We start from the raw sequence: 23,727 nt of genomic DNA on the forward strand, positions 1-23,727 counted from the left end.
ATGACCTGCGGCACCTGCGTTGGAAGGATATCTGAAGCTCTGGAAGCCCAACCATGGTCGCGATCCGTTGATATTAGTCTTCTCAGCAATAGCGCTGCTATAACTTTATCTGGCAGAGAACACGTGGAGGATATTGTTGGTACAATCAACAGTATAGGCTATGAAGCAACAGTAGAAAAGGTGGAGGAGTTAAAAGACTCCCGGAAGACATCAAAGAAAGCAGCGAGTGACGTGTACCAGGCATCTTATTCCATAAGTGGAATGACATGCAGCACATGCATTGGAACTATCAACAACGCACTTCGACAGCATAGTTGGATAAAGAATGTTCATATTAACCTTATCTCGAACAGTGCTCTTATCGTTTACCAAGGGAAAGATAACCAGAGTCAGATCACGGATTCTATCGCAAACGTCGGGTACGATGCCGTGATAAATAATGTGGTGGAATTAGGTAGTTCACAATATCAAGATCAGCGGAGAGAGACACTAATTCGCGTGTCTGGGATGTTCTGTGAGAATTGCCCCCGACGCGTCTATGATGCTCTCTCAGAATTCGGGCAGAGTGTCATCATTGAGGAACCATTAACCCTGGCAAATCCGACCCTGAAGGTCCGATATACACCAAATGCTCCAGAATTCACTATTAGAGATATTCTTGCTTCGATCTCAGCCAGATGCCCCAGCTTCGAATTGAGCATTTACCATCCTCCGACACTGGAAGAACGTGCACAGGCTATCCATATCCGCGAGCAACGGCGTCTGCTGCTCCGAGTTGCTCTGTCAGTTACAATTGCCATTCCGAGTTTTATTATTGCTATCGCGCTGGGAAGTCTCACCCCGTCAGATAGCAGAGTAAGGCAATTCTTTGCGCAACCGATTTGGTCTGGTCAAGTCACACGAGCGGATTGGGCACTTTTCATCATGGCTACCCCAGTATATTTTCTCGCCGCAGATATTTTCCATCGACGGGCACTGAAGGAAATTTGGGCCATGTGGAGGCGTGGAAGCCCTACTCCTCTACTTCAAAGGTTTTATCGCTTCGGAAGTATGAATACACTCATGTCTCTGGGGACGTCTATTGCCTATCTTTCGTCTATTGCACAACTGGTTCTCGCTGCCACCAATCCTTCACGATCCACGTCTCACGCGGCCAGCTCCACTTACTTTGACTCTGTCGTATTTCTTACTATGTTCCTACTTGTTGGAAAGTTGATTGAGTCCTACAGCAGGTCGAAGACCGATGATGCTGTGAAAATGTTGGGAAGCCTTAGACCAACGGAGGCTCTTCTAGTTGTCCCTCATACTAATGGAGGCCAGCTTCTACAATCTGGCGATTATTCGAGACACACCAAAAGGGTCAACATCGATTTACTTGAGCTGGGCGATATAACCAGAATCCCTCACGGCGGCTCCCCCCCCTGGGATGGATCTGTAGTTGAAGGCGATTCGGAGTTTGACGAGTCTAGTTTGACAGGGGAGTCCAAGCTAGTGCCGAAAAAAGTAGGCGACAAAGTCTTCTCCGGTAGTATTAATAGGGGAAATCCAGTGTCTATCCAGATCACAGGCGTTGCTGGGGACTCAATGTTAGATCAAATTATTCGGATCGTTCGTGAAGGCCAAGCGCGACGGGCCCCAGTGGAACGTCTTGCCGACACCTTAACAGCCTATTTTGTCCCATCGATCACGCTACTTGCTGTCTCTACGTGGATAATATGGCTGGGATTGGGCCTTTCCGATAGTCTGCCCCAAGATTATCTCGATACCCCTCGGGGCGGCTGGCCACTTTGGTCGTTACAGTTTGCTATTGCTGTATTTGTGATTGCATGTCCTTGCGGGATTGCGCTCGCAGCTCCAACGGCGCTCTTTGTGGGAGGTGGTATTGCTGCCCAAAATGGGATCCTTGTTAAAGGCGGGGGACAGGCGTTTCAGGAGGCGAGCCAACTTGACTGCGTCGTCTTTGACAAGACTGGTACCTTGACGCAGGGGAGTGAGCCTGTGGTTACCGACTATGCCGCGTTACCACGGGATGACGCAGCACTAATGTCTTCCATGATTCGGCGGCTCGAAGAAACAAGTAGCCATCCAATTGCAAAAGCAGTTGTCGCATACCTCAAAGACGAGCATCTGCAAGACTTACAGGTCAAATCAATTGATGACATCCCTGGCAAAGGGATGAAAGGTACATTCACGAGCGAGGGACGAGATGTGGATGTCATCGTAGGCAGCGAGGCACTGATGGCCGACTATGGGGTGGATCTGCAGAATGGGATATGCCAAAACGTTTACTCTTGGAGGACTATGGGAAAATCAACTGCGACAGTCGCGTCGAATACTGGCTCTGTATGGCAGTTTGAGATGTGTTTTGCTATCTCAGATCCACCTAGACGGGAGGCTCGCGCTACAGTGGATGCCCTTCGGCGCAGAAACATTGATGTCTGGATGCTATCAGGTGACAACATCACAACTGCTGCTGCTGTTGGTGACATGGTTGGGATCCATAAGGACAATATAATAGCTGAAGTCTTACCTGGCCAAAAAGCGGAGAAGATCCAGCATCTACAGAGGACGGTCCTGGAGCTAAAGAATCAGAACATTTCCCGAAAATCTCGTGCGCGTTCAAAGCAGAGAGCAACAGTCGCAATGGTAGGAGACGGTATTAATGACTCTCCCGCCCTCACTGTTGCTGATGTGGGCATTGCTATTGGCTCCGGATCTGACATTGCCATATCCTCTGCCGATTTTATCCTTGTTTCGTCACAATTGGATTCCATACTGACCCTGATCGACCTAAGTCGCACAGTCATGACAAGGATCAAGTTCAACTTCGGGTGGGCGTTAATCTATAACCTTATTGCCTTACCCATTGCAGCAGGAGTGCTATACGTGGTTAAGAGTGATGGAGATCATGTTCGGCTCGACCCTGTCTGGGCAAGCCTGGCAATGGCTCTTAGTAGTGTGAGTGTGGTCTGCAGTAGTCTCCTGCTGAAGAGCCGGCTTCCCGTGGTAGGCTTTCGGGACACAACCAAACATAAATAACAATCTATTGGAGCACATGTTATGCGACTCATAAATGCTGTTAGACGTAAGATAAGAGAAGGATTTTTGTTCATATTAAAATATTTTTACTGAAGCTTTCTTTTAATTTGGAAGTCAACCTGGAAGTTTTAGTGACCCTAATACAGAAGTCGAAAGAAGACATCTACATCATGTAATTGGTTGTGTTATAGAGGCTAAAATCTTCTTGCCCTTCAAGGTTGATCAGCTAAGGCTTCAGTGCCATTGCACAATCTTCCTCAATGTCCGAAGTGTGCACCTCCATGATTTGGGATTATGGAGGGACTCCCTGTCTCTCTTCAATGGCGTATTCCTAGCCCCTCCCACCGCAACATCATACTATTCAGCCGTTACAGGCTTCACCATACTCTCGCTATCCACACAGATAGCTCCACAACGTACACGGGACTAAGTAAAGTTTTCCTTCATGGTCCATCTAATGTACCTCTGAAGAGATAGCTTATCCTAGGGGCGGCAAGAGACATCCAGATTGTGCCACGTTGGCTGCTCTTCGGGGAAAATGTGTTAGCAGATGCACTTTCACGTAGTAGCCTTCAAGAGATTGCTAATACTTGTCCCACCTCTCGGTATTGAACCGCCCATGAGGTTCCCTTCACGACCTCATCAGCTCAATGTAGATTCCCTAAAGCTGCTCTGGAATGGACTCGGCGCCAATGCGCGCTCTGTGTACCACTCCTTTAGTGTAACTACGAGAGAAACTGCACGCTACAACACTTACCAGAATGGCCAGCCTCAAAACAGTCGCTGATCTCGTGGCTAGCCTTACAGATCATTGGCATTGCCAGCCAGATATCAGTCAAACTGGATACCGCACTAGCAGAGTTAGCCGCTCTTCAAGCCTACCATGTTGACAACTTCTTTGATGATAAACTCTTTGATCTCAAACACCTCCAGCGTCCTGTCGACAGCCCGAGAAAACTTAGCCCAACGACCAAAGTACGAACCAGAGAGCCTATTTCGCGCTAGGCTATTACAAATCTATTATCATGCCTACCCACACTCTCGTTACGGTTCTCAGAGCTGACTACAGACCTTAAAGACAACTTACACTTCGCAACCACCTACAGGGTTGCATTTGCTGGGTTTCTTCGCACCGGACAGTTCACCTGCAAGAGAGGAGGCCTCGGCACAACTTTATCTTCTCAGCAACAAAGCTAACGCGCTCAATCCTTATTAGACCATGCATGTGAGTAAGACGGATTGCCGCCAGAAAGGAGTACCGAGTATTCTTGCGAAAAGAGGAGACGGAGCAAGGCCAGTAGATGCCCTTTAAAAGCTGCTATTTCTTGGTCTCAAAGGACTCGATCCCCCGTCGCTCTCCTTCCACGGAAGTCCGTTAATCGCAACAATTTTCTCTACCTTATCTGCTAAGCCGAGGGAACATGGATTCCTGACGGACGGTTGCTCAGGCCACAGTTTTCGGAAGGGTGCGGCGCAGCATGCCCACGATAGTGGGATCCTCGCCACCAGATTCAGGCACTTGGAAGAAGGACCTCGGAGGGATTCTCAGGGTATATTTCACGACGAGCGCGTCGGACTTATACAGGCTCAGCCATCGGTTCCAGACTGGCTCGCCGGCTCCGCTGTCTCTGCTGATTCCACCACCAAAAAGAACCCAGTCTCTCGATCAGGGTGGTGGGCTTCCAGCAACTGATGACCTCCGAGCAAGCTGGAGGTGCCGAATACAAGAGCACATTGGACGCTTCTTCTTCGACTTTGAATGGTGCTGCAAGCATAAATGATCCTGGAAACATTCTGAAAGTAGGTATACGGTGTAGCTTTCTTATATATTTACGGATAACCAATGTTGGACTGAGAAGTCACCCAAGGAGCGAAGAAACGGCGCCAGAGAGGTCCAGCTTGTGCAGGATGCCATCAACGAAGAGTTAAGGTGAGATAACACGAGACTGGCCCAGATGAAGCGGGTAAATTTTTGATCTGTATTAGTTTTCCTAATGACTCTGGTCAACAGTGCTCGGGTAATAAGCCTTGTGAAGCATGCAAGGTAAGGGGAGACACCAGTGTTGCCCGTAGTGCAGCTTCAAGAGCCAGAGGAAGCGGCATTCTCAGTATCTAGACAATTATCGGTCAGAGAACAAACAAAATCAAGGAAGCCTGGCTGGTGATTACAACCCAAAATCCCCCACAGTGTCTCCACAGGGCCGCAAGGACTACATCTTGGAAACTGTGGAGCTGCTATCTGAGAAGAATACCAACATTGCTTTTGATCCTATCAGAACTAGCCTCCGCCATTATATGGCTGGGGGACCTGCTTCCGAAATCTCTAACAGACTGTCAGACTGTCTGTTCAACCACGCTGGAAAAAGTGGTCGCAGCTGGGGTGTGTGTGGAGTCAACTACAGCACATCCAATTATTTTTACGACGTTCCCTACGAACACGAACGCGGAGACCAGTGTGACAGAAGGCCATCCGTCTCGTAGGCGAATATTAAATAAGTATTGGTGTCGACTTACTTAGGACGGAACCGAAGTATTCCTGCCAGTTAGAGATACTAATTGTTGGCCTACCTTGGAACAAGACATGCTAGCAGCAAGTATGCTGGCGTCTGTAACCACCGCACCAAACCCGATAGAAACAATTTTAGTCCCTGGTTGAATGTCTGGGTTTCCTTCAGGAGAGTACCCGAGCCAAGTTGATACTCCAACATCCTTTCCCCTTGCGTCTGATCTAACTGGGCCATTTCGAGTCCCTTTCGAAGGATCGGATCATCAGGATCGAGACGGTAACTTATTCGGTCAGCGCGAACTAACACCCAGGGCTTGCGCAGTATCCTTTTGTCAGCCATTATCCTCCCAGCACCACAACGATGAGCCAGGGTACCTGGATGTCTCGGAAGAGCCATTTTCCATAACAGAACCTAATCAATTGATGGGTTACAATTGGACCTGAAGTCAGACTGGGCCAAACTAGTCGCCCTACATTTCTGGTGGGTATTCGCACCTTAGGGAGCTGGTACCGAATATTGTCTTCGGAAATGTGTACAGCTTTGCTAAGTTATCCTTGCAAGTAGAGGAATTCAACTTATCGTGCTCTACATATTTGAATATTCAATGTCGCGGCTGAGATGGGTTTCACTAGATGCTCATTGACTCCTAAATCTGCAATGATGAACATAGCTGCTAGGGGAAAAAGTCAGTCGGACCACTCTCCACCTGAAGTTTTGCCTCACTGATTTATCCATATGCTAGAAATAAATAAAGCCATAAATATGGGAACATGTGCATATGGCCCAGACTAGCGTGTCCTACCATCCTATGCGGATTGATATCAAGCATACAGACTAGTAAATATCGTATCTATATGCAGACGATAGACACCCATAGCACAAAAACATACACCTATTCCAAATCTGAACTATCAATATATCATCTATCCACAGGAACCACTGACAAAAGAGCCGTCGCATCTTTTGTCGAAGCTGCAATCACATCCTCCGATGCCGATGCTGTGCGCCACATGCCAAGTCCCACGAAACGCCCATTTACGGAAAAGTAGGTCCCAACCATGCGACTTTTGCGAACCTTGCGCTGCTCGTCCCAGAACCAGTCAAAGGTCCGTAGGGGCACCAAATGCTGGATCATATACAGTGGTACGCTAGTTTTAGCGGCGTGACTACCAAGGGACGCAAGTATCGTTTCCCATTCATGGACGGATATGTTCTTTCCAAGTAGAATACCATTCCCACATCCGTCACGAATGGGTTTGAGGATATATCCGTTTTTTGTCCGGGGATCCTTCTGAGAGTCTTCGAGAAGGGTTTTGAAATCTGATGACCCCGGGATAATCGTAGGTATAATTCTTTCTCTGAGGTTCTGAGCTTGCGCAGGCGAAAGGACCTGGTGTTTATTCAGCAATGTATTCAGCTCCTGTAGAACTATGCCTAAGATTCGTTTGTCATGGGTGATAAATACACTGCGAGGATCGTTGACGCAGCATAGTCCGATATGGCGCACCATCTCCAACGGAAGAGAAAATAACTCATAGTCGAAGACTTGAAGTCCAACTTGGTGCACTTCTTCTAGGGTTTCCCCGTCCACAGTATAAGTCGAGGAACCTCTGAAGTTCTGCTGACGTCCTGGTCTGCGCCCCAGATACAGCATAAAACAAACCCAGTCCGACTGGCTTTGTTGGGCACAAGACGCAAGTCTCCCGATTTGACCTGTCTTGGTTTCATACCCGTTCGCTTTTCGATCAGGCCGAATAAAGGGCTTGTCCGCGGAAAGTCTTTGCCCTCTGATACAAAGTGTATAGGCAGATTGGGATTGAAGAACGCTAATATACCGTCTTGTACTTTCTCATACCTCGTGGCAGGCTCAACTACCGGGCTGTCTCTTAAGCAGCCTGCCAGAGCCTCGTAGACACATGCGACATAGCTAAATTAATAGGGAACGAACCATTAATTTCGCATACCCCCCCCCCCCCAAATGTCTGGCCCTCACCGCTCTCGCTGGTGAGGGCCCTCCACAGTCTAATTGAAAACCAGTCTAATTAAAATATTTCTTCCACTCCCCAACTTCTTCCTATTATTACTCACCACCGCAATGTCAGAAAATCCTCCTAACACCGAGGATCGATTAGCTAATGCCTTAAAAGCCTACTATAATCGCGGCAAGCCCCCAATTACACAGTTAGCTCGGGAATTCCGCGTTTCCTATGGCTAGTTATATAGACGCGTTTAGGGTCGCACCTCTTGTTCAGCGCGCCCTGGCCCAAATAAAGTGCTTAATAAATCCCAGGAGCAGGCATTAATAAGCTGGGTAACCCTTCTTGATAGTGCAAAAGCTTTATTAACTGCCCAAGATATTAAGGTAACTGCAAACAATATTTTACGCCGGGGTGGTTCTGATCTACGCGACAGTAAAAACTGGGCCTATTACTTTTTTAAACACCTCCCCCAAGAATTCGAGCATATTATCCAGAAGCCAATAGAGGTAGAGAGAATGGATGCCGAGCGGTTACCTATTATAATTAAGTGGTTTAATAAACTTGAGGAGGTACTTAAGGAGTACAAAGTTGGACCAAAGAATATCTATAACTTCGATGAGACCTGCTTCCAACTTGGCCAAGGAAAAACTCAGAGAGTTGTGACAAAGAACAAGCATAAAGCAAAGAATATTGGAACCGGAGGAATAGGGGGAATAGTAACAGCTGGCGAATATATTGCAGTAGATAGTTGGGTTATACCACTAATAATTCTATTCGCGGGTGCCGTACATCTGGAGAATTAGTACCGTGATCAGCCAGATTTACTAGATAATTATATTATTAGTACTTCGCCGACGGGGTGGAATAATAAGGTAAGAGATTATTATTTCCCTTAAGGTTTAAAAGTAAAAGTAATTATTTATTGAATAGGTACGCGCATACTAATGGCTGATGCATCTTAAGTATATAAAACCCCAGCTTCCCCGTCGTACAGATTATCGACTTCTATTTCTTGATAGCCACGAGTCTTATAAAAAGTTCGACTTTATAAATTATTGCTTGTATAATAGAATTCTTCTTTATTACTTTTCTCCAAAGCTTACCCATCAACTTCAACCGCTTGATTTAAAGCTATTCCAGGCCTACAAGCACTATTACAGGGTTCAAAATAATCAGACTAAACGATTAGGCGGTTTAGTTACAAAGAAAGTAGATTTTCTCCACTCTATCTATAATATTTAAATACAGACCTTTAAAGAATCAACTACCCGGCATGCATTTAAGCATTGTGGGCTTTCGCCCTTTAATCCGGAGGTTATTTGCAAACCACTCCGTCCAGACGACGACGGGCCAGATCTAGTGGTCTATAACGGAGGAAAGGAATACGAGCTACCAGAATTTAGTAATTGGCCAGATCAGGAAGGGGAAATAGAAGAAGAAACGGGTAATTTATTAGATATATCCCACCCAGAAACTCCACCGGTGTCAAGTTCTACAGTCAATTCACCACCAAAGACGTTGACAAAACTACGGGAAAAAATTACAAAAGCAAGGGAGAGACTCCCAGTCAATGCAACTCCAGAAATAATAAAGCTAAAGCACTGTCTAGAGTTAATTTTAAGGGTAGTGTTACCCAAGTGGAATTAGCAGCACAGGCATCTACCGAGCTTAGCTGTATATTAAGTAACCAGGAGCAGGCTAATGCCCCTAAAACTCGGCGCCAGGTTTCTAAAGGGGGTATTCTTGCTGTTAGGGATTCAAATACCATGATCCGGTCTAGGGATATTGCAGACACTGAGAAACAAAGACGGAAGTGGGCACGGGAGGCTAAACAAAAGCGGGATAAATGGGCTCGCCAGGACCAAACTAAGGAGCAGGAAAACCGGAGAAGAGCAAGAGAGCTTAAGTGGGTGACTGGAGATGATGGCCAGCCACTTTATTGTATAGATAAACAAGGGGAGGTGCTGTAAATAGCTTCGATTCTACCGGGGGGAGGGGGATATTTTAATTAGATGGTTTTCAAAAGTGTACCTAGCTGTGGTATGAATTATACTTGAAATTATAAAAGAATACTTGACAGAGGTGTTAGGAGTGCTCAGAAGCGCGATAGCCAGATCCTTAACTAGCTACGATGCTTAGTCAGGTACAAAGGGTTTAAAGTAGTTGGACACCGAGCGGCGCAAGACACCGAGCGGCGCGCCGCTCACCGCTCCGGCTCTCCCTTACCTCCATCTTACTTTAGATAATATTCATACCATTTATCTCCATACAAATGAAATATATTATAAAAAAAATACGCAGTAGAACTATCTGGTAGGACATTTTAATCGATTATGGCCCTGAATATTGCAATTACTGCATGTGGGAGGCCTTCGCTGCCTAGGTGCCTGGGCCTCGGCCTGAATCTTTGCCTCCTTCTCGCTGATTATTTAATGTGCCGTATCAGCAGTTAGACTGCCTCCATCTTGAATAAACTGTCTAGGCTCTTTCTTTTTTTTGCTCTTGGTACTTATCACCTGCCTGACATCGATAAAGTTTATCCTTTAACAAAGATATTTGCTGCATAGCAATCTTATTGCCTTTCATAGCTTTCTCAAGCAAAGTATCAGCAATCGATGGAAAAAAGCCTTGGTTTTGAATCTCAAGAAGTTGCTCTTTTTGTCGATTTAATTGGTAGAGATTATAAGGTGTTTTTCCCAAGTAAAATAACTGGTTACTGCCTGAAGAAGATAGTGGACTTGGTGTTTTTAACTTGATTTTTAACTTTGATATCACTGTCGAAGAATCAAGAGGAATAAGGCCAGTAGCCTTAAATCCACTTAATATATTTGCCGATAACATTGCTTTTGAGTGAACCGATGAATAGATAGATAAAAAATCTACCTTATTAATAGTTTTATACCACTATTCATCATTTCTTGCACTTTTTGACCATAAAAGTGCTTTAAAGGTGCAAAACAGCTAATATCAAGTGGTTGAAGAAGGTGAGATAAAATAAGGAGGCATATAAAGTAGAATAATTAAATTTTCCATGTAGTATTAATCAAATTCAGCAGTTGCATGGCTCCCGTGGCCATCTAAAATAAGTAATCGATAATTGACCAATAGTGCGGGATCTTGTATGCTTGTTAAAAAACTTCTTGTAGCTATTTAAGTCCCAGATTATTATTAGTCCAGCCATTCTCACTAAGACTTAGTCGATAATCTTTAGGTAGAACAGAATACCACTGAGATTGATGTTTTTTCCAGCAAAGATAATCTAGGGGGTAAAACCCAACTACTTGCTCTAACAGTTACAATTAATATAACCCATTCTCTATTACCTGGTTGGATTGATTTAGCATCAGATCTGCGTGTTTCTGCGCTGCAGACAACTTTGGCTGTTGATGTTACACCCATTTGGAAGCCAGTTTCGTCCATGTTGTAGATATCTTGTTCTAAAATGCCATATTTTTTTGTATAGTATTTTAAACCAATTAAAACCAGCCTTGAATAACCTGTGGATCTTCACACTTCGCCCGCTGGTAGTCATATCGACGATTATATCTTGACTTAATATCATTATGGCGGGAAATAAATCGAGTAACCCATTTACTACTAACTAGATCAGGGATAGAGGCCGGGGATAACAACGAAGTCTTTTGACGTGCAGATATTAAAAGACCAGCAAGATATTAAATTTGGGAGATCCGTTGAGGCAGACCACGGTTAGCCATATCAATAATCCATCTTTTTAATGTATCCTCTTCAAGATTGGACAATTTCCGGCTATTAGTAATAATATTATTGCGGTTGCTTCTTCCTTTAAGTTGATAAAGAAGAGTTCTTGAAGAGACATCAAATACCTTGGCACAGGCAGTTTTGGATAAAAATTGGTTATTATTCCATGCATCAACAGCCATTTTTATTCTCTTATCCATTGGTATGGCACTCATTTTGGTATATTAATAAAATACTGATGAAAATCAAGATAAAAAGGCTTTGAATACTGAGATGTTTGAATATTTCCAGGAAGAGCGGTGAGCGGCGCGCCGCTCGGTGTCTTGCGCCGCTCGGTGTCCAACTACTTTAGTTAACTATATTCGCACCCTCGGGCCTGAACTCTTGAAGGCCAGCGATTAGTTCTGCAATATACGTGATTCCATCTTCCCTCTCATATAGATATTCCCATTCGCACCATAGCGCACCATTCAGCTCGTTATGGGCCCCATACATAACACAGGTAGACTTCATATACTCGTTGAACTTGGCCCTGTTGTCCGTCATATCGACCCGCACCACTCCCCAACCCCACTGTGATCCACCCGCAGGGATGTAAAAGGGCCCGTCCATTTGAGTGGCATTTTAGCCAATTTAGCAATAAATCCGGTAATGATCAGCGAGGACTTTGTCAGATAATACGGCTCTATTGAGGGCGGCTCCACCTGCATAGTCAACATGTCCGGCTGCAGAGCCTCGTTCGCGGTGCACTACAAGAGGATGAATGTAGCCAACATTGTCATGATATTTGCATCTATTAGCATTTGTCATATCCAATGAAAGTGTGCGGGTGCACAAAAGGATCCTTTAAGTATGATATAAGAACAATGATTGCGTCTGTGATGGCAGCTGGAGGTAAAGACTTACACGGTATATTACCATAGAACCATGCCGTGGCGATAATATGCATAGACATATTTGCGCCAGACTTTCTACCTCCACCCTGCTTTAATACTCCGTCGATCGTAGAGATTACAGAGCCGGCCGTGGCCGATACGAGAGCTCCACTGGCGACGTTCCCCAAGAATGTAGCAGAACGCGCGTATTCTGAAACTTCGCACTAGCCTCGGTTCCTATATTGTCTCCCCCCAGGTGTAATCGCCGAACATCTACCAAGGGTATAGTACTGTAATTGAATGGTATGGCGCATCCCTTTTCTATAATACAGTGTATTTATAGCTATTTTAATACTGCTGCATAAGTTAACCTAGTACAGCGCCGAGTGTGATAAGGCCGGTAAATTCTGCGCAGTGATCACCTAGTATATTGTCCAGTTCTCTAATTGTCACTCGTAACTCACATATTATTTTGCAAGCCACTTAGGATTCTTTTAAGCAACCTTTTAGAACAGCCACGCGCATCATTGCAAGGGCATTCTCTGCATGAGGGGAATGGTGATGGATTCCTCCATAAAATTCTTCCGTAGCGTCGTTTCCGGGTAGATTAAACCGGTCAGCTAGGTAAGATAGTAGAAGGGAATATTACTATATCTTTATCAAGATATATTAAAACTAATCCTTGATCTCTTCTTCAAACAGATGATAATATATAGAAAGCACATAGATAAGATAATAATGTAGTTATGAGATCATGACAATATATCAACGCGTTATTAAGATACTACCATAGCTTTGCGCCACCGTATACGCAGCTTATCGATGGGGATTCGGGACACGGGCTTGGCTGATTCCGGCCTATCCTTGGACAAATATAATAGTAGAAAATAACTTATACTCTACTACTTAGGACGGCATATTTTTTAAGAATATTAAAGAATGATTTGTCAAGGGCTGAACTTCTATGGACCTAATAACTAGGTCGTCGAAGAGGAAAGTGAAGTGAAGAGAAAATAGTGATGAGACGATTGCGAAATAGAAAGGGGAAGAAGTCACAGAGTCCACTGATCAATGTACCAATCATGTGACAGGCGAAGAGAAAAGAAACATGAGGGTTACGCCCGAGTAGACCTCAGGGCTCTAGCCCCTTACAAGTCTCCTTTGTCTCGCTAGGGCGGGGGGTTACTGTAGGGAACAAAAAGTACGTATGTTGTGATGGTGGAGGATGCTTCATGTTACCCAACGAATTAGATGCTCCTACATGTGTGACGGACATGTCTGGAAGTGTCTGGCCAGCACCCACTGCAGCACTCCTACAAAGGTCGACTCGGCACAGATCATTCTCGACTTCATTATATTCTCCCCGGTGTTTGGCCCTCGATGAACGAAAGAAATGGTGGAGAGCTGACAGAACTACGAGCGAGATACTGCAGCTCGGAATTCACTCATTATTGGCCATTGCCCACCACCGATTCAAGAGAAAGCTCACATATGTGGCCTTTTGTCCCCTCATCCGGCAATAATGGGCTACGGGGTAGAGAAAGGTGACAGGGGGTAAAACATTCTGTGGGGCCAGATGTTGCTGATCGCGAGAAAAGGGGATTTAAAGAAAAAGAGAAAAGGGCGGGTATGGAATGAGACAGTGGTATTGAAATCATGAGGATACAGTACGGTGTAAGGTATGTAAGCCCTGTAATTTTCAGAACATCTCAGGCAAACCTCACACCAGTGAATCCTTATAATTTTTTCTTTTCTTCTCCCTTCTTCAGTTTGGAAGAGTGATACGAGGCTTGCAAAAGTATCCGTCTTCAGCTGTAGCCCACTTCCTGCGCGCGAAAAAGCTCGGACTCAGATAGATGGAGGCTTCGGCGCCCTCCGTTCGTGGCGCAAGACCAATCCTAGGATCGCAGTTAGCCTTTGATCATCGTTCGGATTTGCTATGTACACTCACTCGGAGATAAAATTGGTCGGTTTAGTTCCGGCGGCAAAAGCACTGGAATTGGTGGTTAGTTGGGAGGAACCAAATGAGGGGTTAGAAGTTGAAACACTCATGCACTCACCGTAAAATGGTTGATTCGGCAGCTAGGTTGCAATGCCGGAGTAAGTGCGTGGCAATGAAAGAATCGGGATGTGGTATCTCCTGGCACATCACATAGAGCTTGCTGGAGATTTTCTGGCGTAACTCGCTCGTTCCATTCACAGTGGGTGTGGAAGATGACGCGGTCAGTTCGTAGAGGATCAGGCAGTATTTGGGTCCTACACCGGGTCGTGTGCTTGCCCATTCATCGGGAGCCGTCACTAAAGACGTCCAGAGATCGCGACATGTCGAGAGGAAACCATCAGGACATGTTATCGACTCGTTGAATCGGAGGTGCTGCTTCCAGGAGTCAAAGCCCCTGTCTCCATGAAACAGACAGCGCGTGTAAAATTTGATCCGAGGGGCTGGGAAGGCTGTAGCATCGATTGACAACATGCGCGGCCTCAGAGTCTCGGGGTTAGTGAAAACATGTTGGCGGATTTGACTCCATGATCTCTGAAACACGGGGGATGCAAAGAATTCGTGGACAGGGGCACATGCTGCGAAGACGCTGTCCATCAAGTTCAAGACTTCAGGGATATCGAGACAGGATGGAAGCAACCAGTAGAATTTGCTGCTGACCACCGATCGCTTCAGGCCAAAGCCGATGAATCCAGAGGATGGGCCGCATAGCGGGCAGTCACCCTGCGGATGGATACTGGGCTCTGAATCTTGTAAGCATCGTGAAACTGCCTTCCAAATGTCTGGCAATACATGAAGTGTCAGGCCGAACGACAGGTCCTGAGTAACCTTCTCTAGGGCGCCGATAAGGCGCAGTGACTCTTGGAGCGATGCTGCTCGGGTCCTTTCACCGTCCGGCGGAATCATATCATTGATGAACCGTACAATAGGTTTGCCTTCTTGTTTACGCTCTTTCCAACAAAGGCTTAATTGGAATGGAGTCAGGTCATTGGTCATGGAAGAAGGATACTGTGGTTGATAATATGGAGACTCTCCAGAGCCGGACACTAAGGGACCAGGACCGATATGAGGGGCGATGATGTTGACGAAAAATCTGACGTGCTTCGCGATCTCGTGAGCAGTATAAGAGCTTGCATGTATCAGAGAATTCTCTAGATACGGGGCCAGCAGCTCACTCCATTGCGGATTTTCGGGTGCACTCGAAGAATCCGGATTGTTGAGCTGATTTTCGACCAGGTTAGAGCAAATACACGAACAGGGCGAAGGAAACAAGAGAGAACCCACCAGATAAATCAGTTTGTCGTGATCGTCCATTTTGATTCTGAAGCAGAGGGGAAAGAGGATGCAATGTTGTGAGCCAAACGGATGAAATGTTGCTTGTTGGATTAGAGGGCCAGCCTCGATTTAAATAATCCAACCTAGCCTGCATATGTATGATTATAAAATAGGCCGTTAGTGATGCAATAGGGTGCTCCTTCATCCCCAGCTGAACAATAGCAAAAGATAATAAAACAGAACCCCCACATAGCGCGCTTGGGAGAATTTGTAGGTGATGTGACTCAGGGGGAAGAAGGAAGTAAGCTCATCGAACAGCACGTAACCAGTTGCCTAATATAGGGAACGATATATTGATATCCCAGACCACAGTAACTACCATATTAACTTGGTTGACTCACACCCCCTCAAGAATACAGGAAAAGGGGTGAAGTACTCGGGTGTGTCAACAATGCACATTAGCCAAATCTAAGATGCAGATCATTACTTTATAGGTAGGTTAGCATAAATCATAGTATACGTGTATAATCACAATAGACTAGTTGCTGATTGGCAGAATTCAATTCTTTCAAGATCTAACTACATTCATCTTGTGCTTGCAGTGCCTTCTTCAACTCATTTTGAACCAATTCCAGCTCGCTATCTAAAACATTTTTGTTTCTCAGCCAGTCGGTGCGCATATAGAACTCTTTGGCTAAACTGGCTGGTGGTTGTTCTCGCTTCTTGGGCAATAAAAAGCCGTACATCAAACCACATTCCAGTGACCATTGAGCAATCCGTTGTGACGCCGGGCGTCGGACTCTATCATAGACACTGAGCGCAGTGGTCAGAGTCGAGCGATCGATGGAAGGTTTAGTCAAAATGTGCGAAAGAACAAACGCATCATGAATGCCCTGTCCACCTCCCAGTCCAATATGTGGTGTCATTGCGTGCGCTGCATCGCCCACAAGAGCCACATTGCCAGAGACAAATTGTGGTAGCGGACCTACGGTGTGGATTGCCCACTGTGAAGCTTCTCTAGATGCCTGAAGCAGACTGAGCAGTGTAGGGTCCCAACCGGTATAAAGTTGGGAGACTGTGTCGACTGATACCTGCTTGACCCAGTCGTCCCAGAATTTCCCATTCGATGGGACCGGGACATGATCGTACGCGGTCATCTGGACAAACTCCCCAACCATATTCGATGTGACAAATCTGCCATCGCCACACCACTGTTGCTTGACATTAGTAGAGACTGAGATACTTGAAATGGAGTTTACCTACAATCAAGAAGCGAGAATGGGCTGGGTGTTCTGCTGGTAGATCCTCCGCCCGGCATTTTAATCGAGTCGCCAGCTGCCCACTGAAAACCGGCTGGGCCAAGGTAGGAACATCTCGAAACATAGTCTCGCGGACTTGGGAATGGACTCCGTCTGCGCCGATAAGCAGATCCGCCACTGCAGAGCCTCCATCGGCAAAGGAAAGCGTTACCGTCGCATCTTCGTTAGATGAGTAACCGATCAATCGTTTGTCTGTGTGGATAGAGCATGATCCCCCGGTGGTCTCTTCCAGCAGACTCTCTAGAAGCATCGTTCGAGGAACCACCATGGGTGAGATATCCATTTGAAAGAACTCGTACACATTTGCGGGATTGTCTGCTCTGCGCAGTGTTGGTCCTTCCACTGCCATCCAAGTTTAGAATTGCTCCTTCTCACGATATGCCATGCTACTCTCACTTTTTTCCCACTTGGGAGCTGGAATTCCCTTTGCGCTGCATTTCGCTTCCAGTCCGACAGTATCCTTCAGCAGGTCCCAGTAGCATTGCCAGATCGCAATTCCCGCGCCGATCGTCCGTACTTCCGATTTGACCTCAAATACGTCCACTGCGATATCCTCTGCCTTGGAGAGGAACGCAGCCAAGGCCAAACCCGAGATACCACCACCACTTAGAAGACATATCAGCTAGCGAATTACCTCACATATTTGGAACTGGAATCGCATACCATACTGCGACTCGGAATTTCGCCTTGTTCCCAGAACTTTCAGGCATGGTTGGGTTGTGGAGAAGCGGAGTTGATGTTTGGTAACCCGGACAACGAAGACAGACTTGACGAGAAGATAATTAGCTGTTTGTTTTGTCATAGAAAGGGCTGTATTTTCATACTGCCAGTTCAATACTCTATATGACAAATTGGTTGCATTGAGATTATTTTTATCGCATACAGCGCTTCCGGAAGTAAAAAGGTCCATAGAGCTCAGAGCTGAGTTATTTGTTATTCCTACAATACTGTCATTTCGTGTATTCGTCGTACCATTTAAAATATTACGAAACTTTCTTCCTCCCATTACCGCAGGTCCGGGTATTGATACTGTATCAGTCCATCTATTATTTCTCACATGTTTTTGAACTCAGTTCCAGTTTTTAAGGTCTAGAAGGTATTCACCAGATATAATATTAAAGAGAGCCATGCCAGCTAATAATATCTATAGAATCCTCTTCTGACGTACAGTCGACGCCTCACTCAAAGTTTCATATTCGTGGACTTCAAAAGAAGCGTCTCTGCACATCTTGACTGCACCAGCTCCACGTCGTCTGGCGCTATCTTCAAAAGTAGCAATTGTGCTCTTTTGGACTGCAGCAATATCCTCGGCAATGTCAGGGACTGCTGGGTCGTATATCTTTTCAATCGCTGTGGTAAGGTAGTAATCATCCAGGAGGGCGTGATTGAACCCCTCACCCCGGTCTGTTGAATGTTAGTTGTATCCCTTTCGCATTACAGCGGGAAGGACTCACACATTGCCATGGTATGGGCAGCATCTCCTGTCACGGTTACCCGGCCACCCAAGTTATGCGGGGAGGGCACGGCAGGCAGATGCCAGTCCTGTAAGTTGATGCTAAGAATGGGTTGGTGGTTGTCGGGGAGAGCGTCTGTAAAGATTACCCGAAGCAGGGGGTGGAAGCATTCGGCTCGCTCTCTCATTTTTAGGACTCTTTCCGCGTCAGTCGCAGGAATATCAGTGTTAGACTCAGTGGGCCACGAGAGACATAGCTGAATCCTCCAGAGCTGTTGTTCCAGTGGCAATTCTGCAGTACCATTTATCTGGGGACTGTCCATAACCGAGAACCACATCCAAGTTTTGGTCACAGGATGGCATCCTTGGAATAGTATTGGATCCAGCTGCAATAATGGGTGGATATACTGACCCGTGACATCAAGGCTAGTTCCAAGGAAGCTGATAGGAATCGGGGATAGAGGCTGTGATTTCATATCATATAACAGAGAGCGGATCTTAGAACGACCGCCATCTGCCCCGACAAGAAGAAGTCCGGTATACGAAGAACCATCACTAAATCTAGCCGTGACCGTAACTTCATCCGAAGCGTCGAAGGATACAAAATGCTTTCCCCATATCATTTGATTCTTGAGATTCTCAAGCAGCATCAAACGAAACCGATCACGCGAGACTCTCTTTCTTGTACCAGCACTGGGCGGCAGACGCCATTTCACATCACAATTGGCAAGGTTGATGAATATCGAATGGCTCTGGTCATATCTCAACGTCGGATTCACCTGGACTTGGTCTAACCTGTCATGTAACTCGTCTGGGAGCATTTGTAGAAGCTGGGGTAGTGCGAAATGGATGGTGAGGGCCCAGCCTTGAAGTCGACTGTTGGGAGCCTCATCGCGCTCAAAGACGAGAAATGGAATTCCTCGCTATCAGATGTCAGTTGGTTGTCTAACTGTGGGAATTAGAGTCGCTCACACCTTTTTTAATGCTTGGGCAAGTACAAGACCTGCAATGCCACCCCCGATAATAAGGACTGGCAGTTGTCGCAAGGTCTGATTAGGCGTTGCTTGGTCTGCAAGCATGATTAATTGTGAGTTTTAAAACAGCAACGATGGTCAATAGGGGGCTGAAAAGTGTTTTGTGCGCTCTGGGGCTATCGAGGATGATCTTATGATTGACTGACGTATTTCAGAGGTTATACAAATATAGACAATACGTGATACGAGAACATTGCATTGTACAATACGTATTGTGTGTATCATGCGTTATTGGAGTATCATACATAATCATCAAAACAGCTGTGTACCTGCGGCTACTCTGTAGTGCTGCATAAGTTGTTTCAACCAACTGCGCCTAGCGCTTGGTTGGTTACTGATCACTGATTGATCGCATTGAATACGTTGCCTTGTCTTTTATACCACACAGTTTCAGCTCCCTAACTAAATACTACCATACACAGAACTAGCCGTTGGAGGATCCTGTAAATCTCGATGTAGATATTAGTCGATACAAGATGCATGTCCACTTAAAGTCATCAGCCATCCCACGTACGTTACTTAGACTCTAAATTCGAGGCCAATGGTATGAAATCGTTCCGTCTTGGATACTCAAATTTGTGATCAATATGCCGCAACTGCACTGGGTCCTTTCCTGCAAACCCGGATGGAGTGGGTGAAGCCTTGTACCTATCAGATGTGACAAAAAAAGATCTACGAAGCTAACAATCCCCACAGGTCACTTTCGCACCCTATGTGTTCTTGCTGTGCGCATAGTGTTCTTTCGACCAATTACTGTGACAATCATCATCTCCAATCAACCTCGCCTTGTAAACCAAGTCACTTCAGAGCTGCGACGATGCTTAGTCGAGAGGACTAATCAGGAAGTTTCCTACATTGACAGGATCAGGTATGCTAGGATCCACCTGTCTGTGGCAAAGAGAATGAATAGAAGGAGAAGAAGAATAGTATGGCTCATCTCACTCCAAATCAAGGATCCTCCAGATCGAAAAATCCGACCCAGATAGGGCCTTTAGTTCCGCTTGGCAAGATCTGTGGAATCAATTGCCGATCGCTTGCTCCCTGGATGATAATTTACCCCTGGCCGCCTCACGACCGTCCCTTGTCATTCTCGATGTAAGTTGGCCTGTGGGCTTCGTCACAATCACTCCAAGAATGTCACTGAACCTGATGCTGCAAGGGATTCCAACTGTCATGGATGCATATTGTTCGGTCACACACCAGCGGAAGCACGGTGCCTGTTATCCAATGGATGATGGGCTTCTCTGCTGGGTTTCTACGCATGTGTGGCCCAGTTGATATGGGGGGGAAAGGTGATACTTTGCGATCACTCGAAATGCACGAAAGTCTCGCGACCACCAAACCATGCGGTCAGTTAGTCCACATCCCTGGGCTGCCTCCCATGTACGACTGGGAATTTTACCCCCAGGATGTTGGGATTAAGACCGATGTCATCCTTGCCGCGGAGGTCCGTATGTCCAAGTAAGGCTTTCGGTTCCTAGATTCCCTTTTCGGCGATCAGCTGAAGCGTTCATACTGCAGGTTCATAAACGAGGCAGACGGACTGCTTACGAATTCCTCCATTGCTTATGATGGCCATGAGTGTCTGCATAGCATTTCACAGTGGATTGCGCGACGTGGTGACCGCAAGACTTTCCACTTGGGTCCAATGATGCCTTTCGAGCCAGGAGCACATCGCTTTTCGCAGTCGGCGATAGAAGCTGAATTAGCTTCTATGCCTAGCAGTGAAGGCATGCAGACCGTTCAGTTTCTTGACCAAGCCTTGGAGGCCCATGGACCACGCAGTGTAGTCTACATTAGTTTTGGGACAGAGCATTGGCCAAAGTCAATGGATCAGGTCCAGGTGCTTCTGACGACACTGACACAAAGGCGCATTCCCTTCGTAGGTTGCAGATCAAGCATGAGTCCTACGAAAATAGAAGTTGACCGAATTCTAGCTATTCACGTACGCCTTTCCTGGTGCTACGTTACCGGACGTGATGCTGGCAGAATTTAGTCATCTCGGATTATTTGTCCGATATGGACCCCAACAGACCATCCTCGGCCATCCTGCGTGTGGCTGGTTCCTTACTCATGGCGGAATGAATGGGAGCATAGAGGCTCTCAGCCAGGGTATCCCATTGTACGTTGTTATAGCCATCCCTGGGCGAAGTATGTTCAATTGCTGACTCCGTTAGGATCGGATGGCCATTTGCAGTAGACCAACCAGTGAACATAGCTCGTCTCACTCGAGTGCTTGACATTGGTTTTGAACTTGTAGAGGTGCGTAGTGGAGATTATGGTCTACAGCCATTGCACTATAGAGACCAAGCGCCTACTGGTACATTTTCAGCTTTAGAAAAAGAGTTGGCAGAGGTGTTTGATACTATGCTGGGAGAGGAGGGCAAAAAGAAACGAGCTAATGCTGAGAAGCTCAGAGATGAAATGGCACGATCTTGGTTAGAGGGCGGAGCAGCATGGAAAGAGTTCGAAAGTTTTCTGGACTTCTGGATAAGAGGGTAGTCATGGGATACATCGATCTTTTACCTCAACAATATACAGGCTATGCATCTGGTTATGTCTTGGTTTCACTTTCCATTGGTGTATCCATCGGAGTACCCCTTGGAATGTCCATTAGTGTGTCCATTTGAATGCCCATTGACCTTTCCATTTGCCTTTTCATTGCCGTTTCAAAAACAGGGTTGCCTATAGCTTGTTTCATTATCTTTAACTCTGCCTGGTGACCCTTCTGAACACTGACAATGTCCGCACTGGTCATAAGCATACCGAAACTTCGAATCCACGTATCCTTCTCTGCGTTTACCTTAAAGGACACGGTCATCAAAGGCTTTCTGTATTTTCGAGACACTTCAACCAAGCGATCGACTGCAACAAGGAATTTGGGGTCGTCTTGCTCGCTGAATTTCTTTGGCGCCAGGCCAAGAGATAGTCGGAGATCTCCAGGTCCCAACATCAACGCATTAACCCCGGGAGTAGCAGCAATCGCTTCCACATTATCCAGGCCAGTCTATTTCAAAACATTCGATGTCAGAGCCTTCCCTTTATTTTTTCTTTCTTATTTTTTTTTAAGAAATGTGGGATCTCGCACCTGGCTCTCAATCTGACAGATCACAGCAATGTGAGCATCAGCAACCTGTGTATGCGTCATACCCAGAGGGGCGATATCAGTGATGCCCTGAAGTAGAGCAGATGGAGATAAAGACCGTTCGCCACCGGAAGACGCATATCGACTTTTCTTAACAGCTTCGGCGGCTTGTTCGGCGGTATCGATGTGAGGGAATACAATTCCCCCGGCGCCTGCGTCAGAAAGGAAGATATGAGTATTGTGGGTATATGCTAGTTCTCTAGTGATAGCATATCACTAACCCGCATCCAACGCGTGCGTTATCAAGTCTGAGTGTTCCGATGGGACTCGTACAACTGCAACTGTATCTCCTTCACTGGATAGGTTGATTGTCTGAACAAGTTGGATGAGGTTCTCGGTATCAACGGCACTATAACATGCAATTGTCAGTGAGGACAACTCCAAATTCCAACTACCAGGAGATAGACGTATATGTACGTGTGGAGAGCATCCAACATGATAAAATCGAAACCTAGAACGGATGTTGTTCGCGCCACGACAGTATGAGGGAGAGCCATGATCGAGCCATACAAGTGGCTGACGGTGTTGCCCTCCTCATCCATCGTATCGGCGACTGCTTTGGCCAAGTTGGAAGGCTGGAATAGAGAAAGTGCCCGAAGATGTTTGAGGCCCATGGTGATCGTACGGACTGTATCTGGTAGAAGAAACTATGAAGAAGTTGATATTCACAAATCCGTCTGCTGATACGATAGACCCTTAGCATGTACATATATACATATATACCGAGGTACCAAGATATCGTGGTTCTTCGTAACATTTCCGTTATAATGTCCAGCAAGCTATTACCTCGAGAACACGAATTACATGAATTTCAATAATACTTATGTAATACATGTAATACTAAAAATTGACATACAAATTTCGAACATGTCAAAGTTTCATTCGTGGACATGCAAGATGACGGTGGCTGCAGATTATAGCTTGTTTTCGCGGCGATATATCGAAGCAACCAATGGCAGAGACCAAATAATGATGATGATAATAAGAATCAACCTTGTCATGCGTGAAATCAACGTAGACCACTGTAACCAATTAAGACTAGGAGCAAAGCTGGTGGAAATGCGCCGATCCGTACATATTTTTGCTTGGACTTTTCAGCTTCATTTCCATACAAATATTGTCGGCGAGAGATATTGTCGGCGAGAGCCATGCTTCAGCTCAGCAGACTCCACAGTTCAGCTTCCAGGACAGAATTACAAATCCCCCACCTTACATTTTATTTTATTTTATTTTTTTTGAATTTCCCTCACCTTAATGTGTCCAGAATGTCGCAAATTTGTGACTGCAGGGTGATATGTTTCTTACTTTACGGCGGTGCTCTCATGATGCAGTGATTGGTTAAATGATTCAAAGAACATAATAGCGCTGAGTCAAACTTGTGG

The 23,727-nt window shown here is 46.0% G+C and overlaps 8 protein-coding genes across 8 annotated transcripts; 3 read left to right on the forward strand and 5 right to left on the reverse strand.

Annotated features, from left to right (window-relative positions):
• On the forward strand, nt 1-4,255 carry ATNIH1004_009401 (uncharacterized protein; the record flags this gene model as incomplete). The annotated part of the gene is made up of 3 exons (XM_033573993.1): nt 1-2,958; nt 3,847-4,014; nt 4,118-4,255. The coding sequence occupies 3 exons, from the start codon at nt 1-3 to the stop codon at nt 4,253-4,255; spliced, it is 3,264 nt and encodes a 1,087-aa protein (XP_033424545.1).
• A 262-nt stretch (nt 4,256-4,517) lies between these two features.
• On the forward strand, nt 4,518-5,520 carry ATNIH1004_009402 (uncharacterized protein; the record flags this gene model as incomplete). The annotated part of the gene is made up of 5 exons (XM_033573994.1): nt 4,518-4,713; nt 4,748-4,839; nt 4,908-4,969; nt 5,051-5,083; nt 5,193-5,520. The coding sequence occupies 5 exons, from the start codon at nt 4,518-4,520 to the stop codon at nt 5,518-5,520; spliced, it is 711 nt and encodes a 236-aa protein (XP_033424546.1).
• Nucleotides 5,521-6,465: 945 nt separating this feature from the next.
• ATNIH1004_009403 (uncharacterized protein) lies at nt 6,466-7,200 on the reverse strand (the record flags this gene model as incomplete). The annotated part of the gene is made up of 1 exon (XM_033573995.1): nt 6,466-7,200. One exon carries the CDS (start codon nt 7,198-7,200, stop codon nt 6,466-6,468), a length of 735 nt encoding a protein of 244 aa, XP_033424547.1.
• Nucleotides 7,201-13,885: 6,685 nt separating this feature from the next.
• ATNIH1004_009404 (uncharacterized protein) lies at nt 13,886-15,433 on the reverse strand (the record flags this gene model as incomplete). Its single annotated transcript, XM_033573996.1, has 4 exons — nt 13,886-14,018; nt 14,072-14,113; nt 14,181-15,340; nt 15,404-15,433. 4 exons carry the CDS (start codon nt 15,431-15,433, stop codon nt 13,886-13,888), a joined length of 1,365 nt encoding a protein of 454 aa, XP_033424548.1.
• A 536-nt stretch (nt 15,434-15,969) lies between these two features.
• ATNIH1004_009405 (FAD-dependent oxidoreductase) lies at nt 15,970-17,423 on the reverse strand (the record flags this gene model as incomplete). Its single annotated transcript, XM_033573997.1, has 4 exons — nt 15,970-16,605; nt 16,658-17,033; nt 17,121-17,318; nt 17,377-17,423. 4 exons carry the CDS (start codon nt 17,421-17,423, stop codon nt 15,970-15,972), a joined length of 1,257 nt encoding a protein of 418 aa, XP_033424549.1.
• A 434-nt stretch (nt 17,424-17,857) lies between these two features.
• ATNIH1004_009406 (FAD-dependent oxidoreductase) lies at nt 17,858-19,245 on the reverse strand (the record flags this gene model as incomplete). The annotated part of the gene is made up of 3 exons (XM_033573998.1): nt 17,858-18,117; nt 18,168-19,089; nt 19,141-19,245. The coding sequence occupies 3 exons, from the start codon at nt 19,243-19,245 to the stop codon at nt 17,858-17,860; spliced, it is 1,287 nt and encodes a 428-aa protein (XP_033424550.1).
• Nucleotides 19,246-20,515: 1,270 nt separating this feature from the next.
• ATNIH1004_009407 (uncharacterized protein) lies at nt 20,516-21,702 on the forward strand (the record flags this gene model as incomplete). Its single annotated transcript, XM_033573999.1, has 4 exons — nt 20,516-20,661; nt 20,722-21,082; nt 21,138-21,322; nt 21,378-21,702. The coding sequence occupies 4 exons, from the start codon at nt 20,516-20,518 to the stop codon at nt 21,700-21,702; spliced, it is 1,017 nt and encodes a 338-aa protein (XP_033424551.1).
• Nucleotides 21,703-21,754: 52 nt separating this feature from the next.
• ATNIH1004_009408 (HpcH/HpaI aldolase family protein) lies at nt 21,755-22,959 on the reverse strand (the record flags this gene model as incomplete). The annotated part of the gene is made up of 4 exons (XM_033574000.1): nt 21,755-22,207; nt 22,289-22,497; nt 22,567-22,694; nt 22,763-22,959. The coding sequence occupies 4 exons, from the start codon at nt 22,957-22,959 to the stop codon at nt 21,755-21,757; spliced, it is 987 nt and encodes a 328-aa protein (XP_033424552.1).
• Between the last annotated feature and the right edge of the window lie 768 nt (nt 22,960-23,727).

This window comes from Aspergillus tanneri (genome assembly GCF_003426965.1).
Source record: "Aspergillus tanneri strain NIH1004 chromosome Unknown AapTan_6_pilon_pilon_pilon, whole genome shotgun sequence".
In the NCBI taxonomy this organism is placed as follows: Eukaryota; Fungi; Ascomycota; class Eurotiomycetes; order Eurotiales; family Aspergillaceae; genus Aspergillus; species Aspergillus tanneri.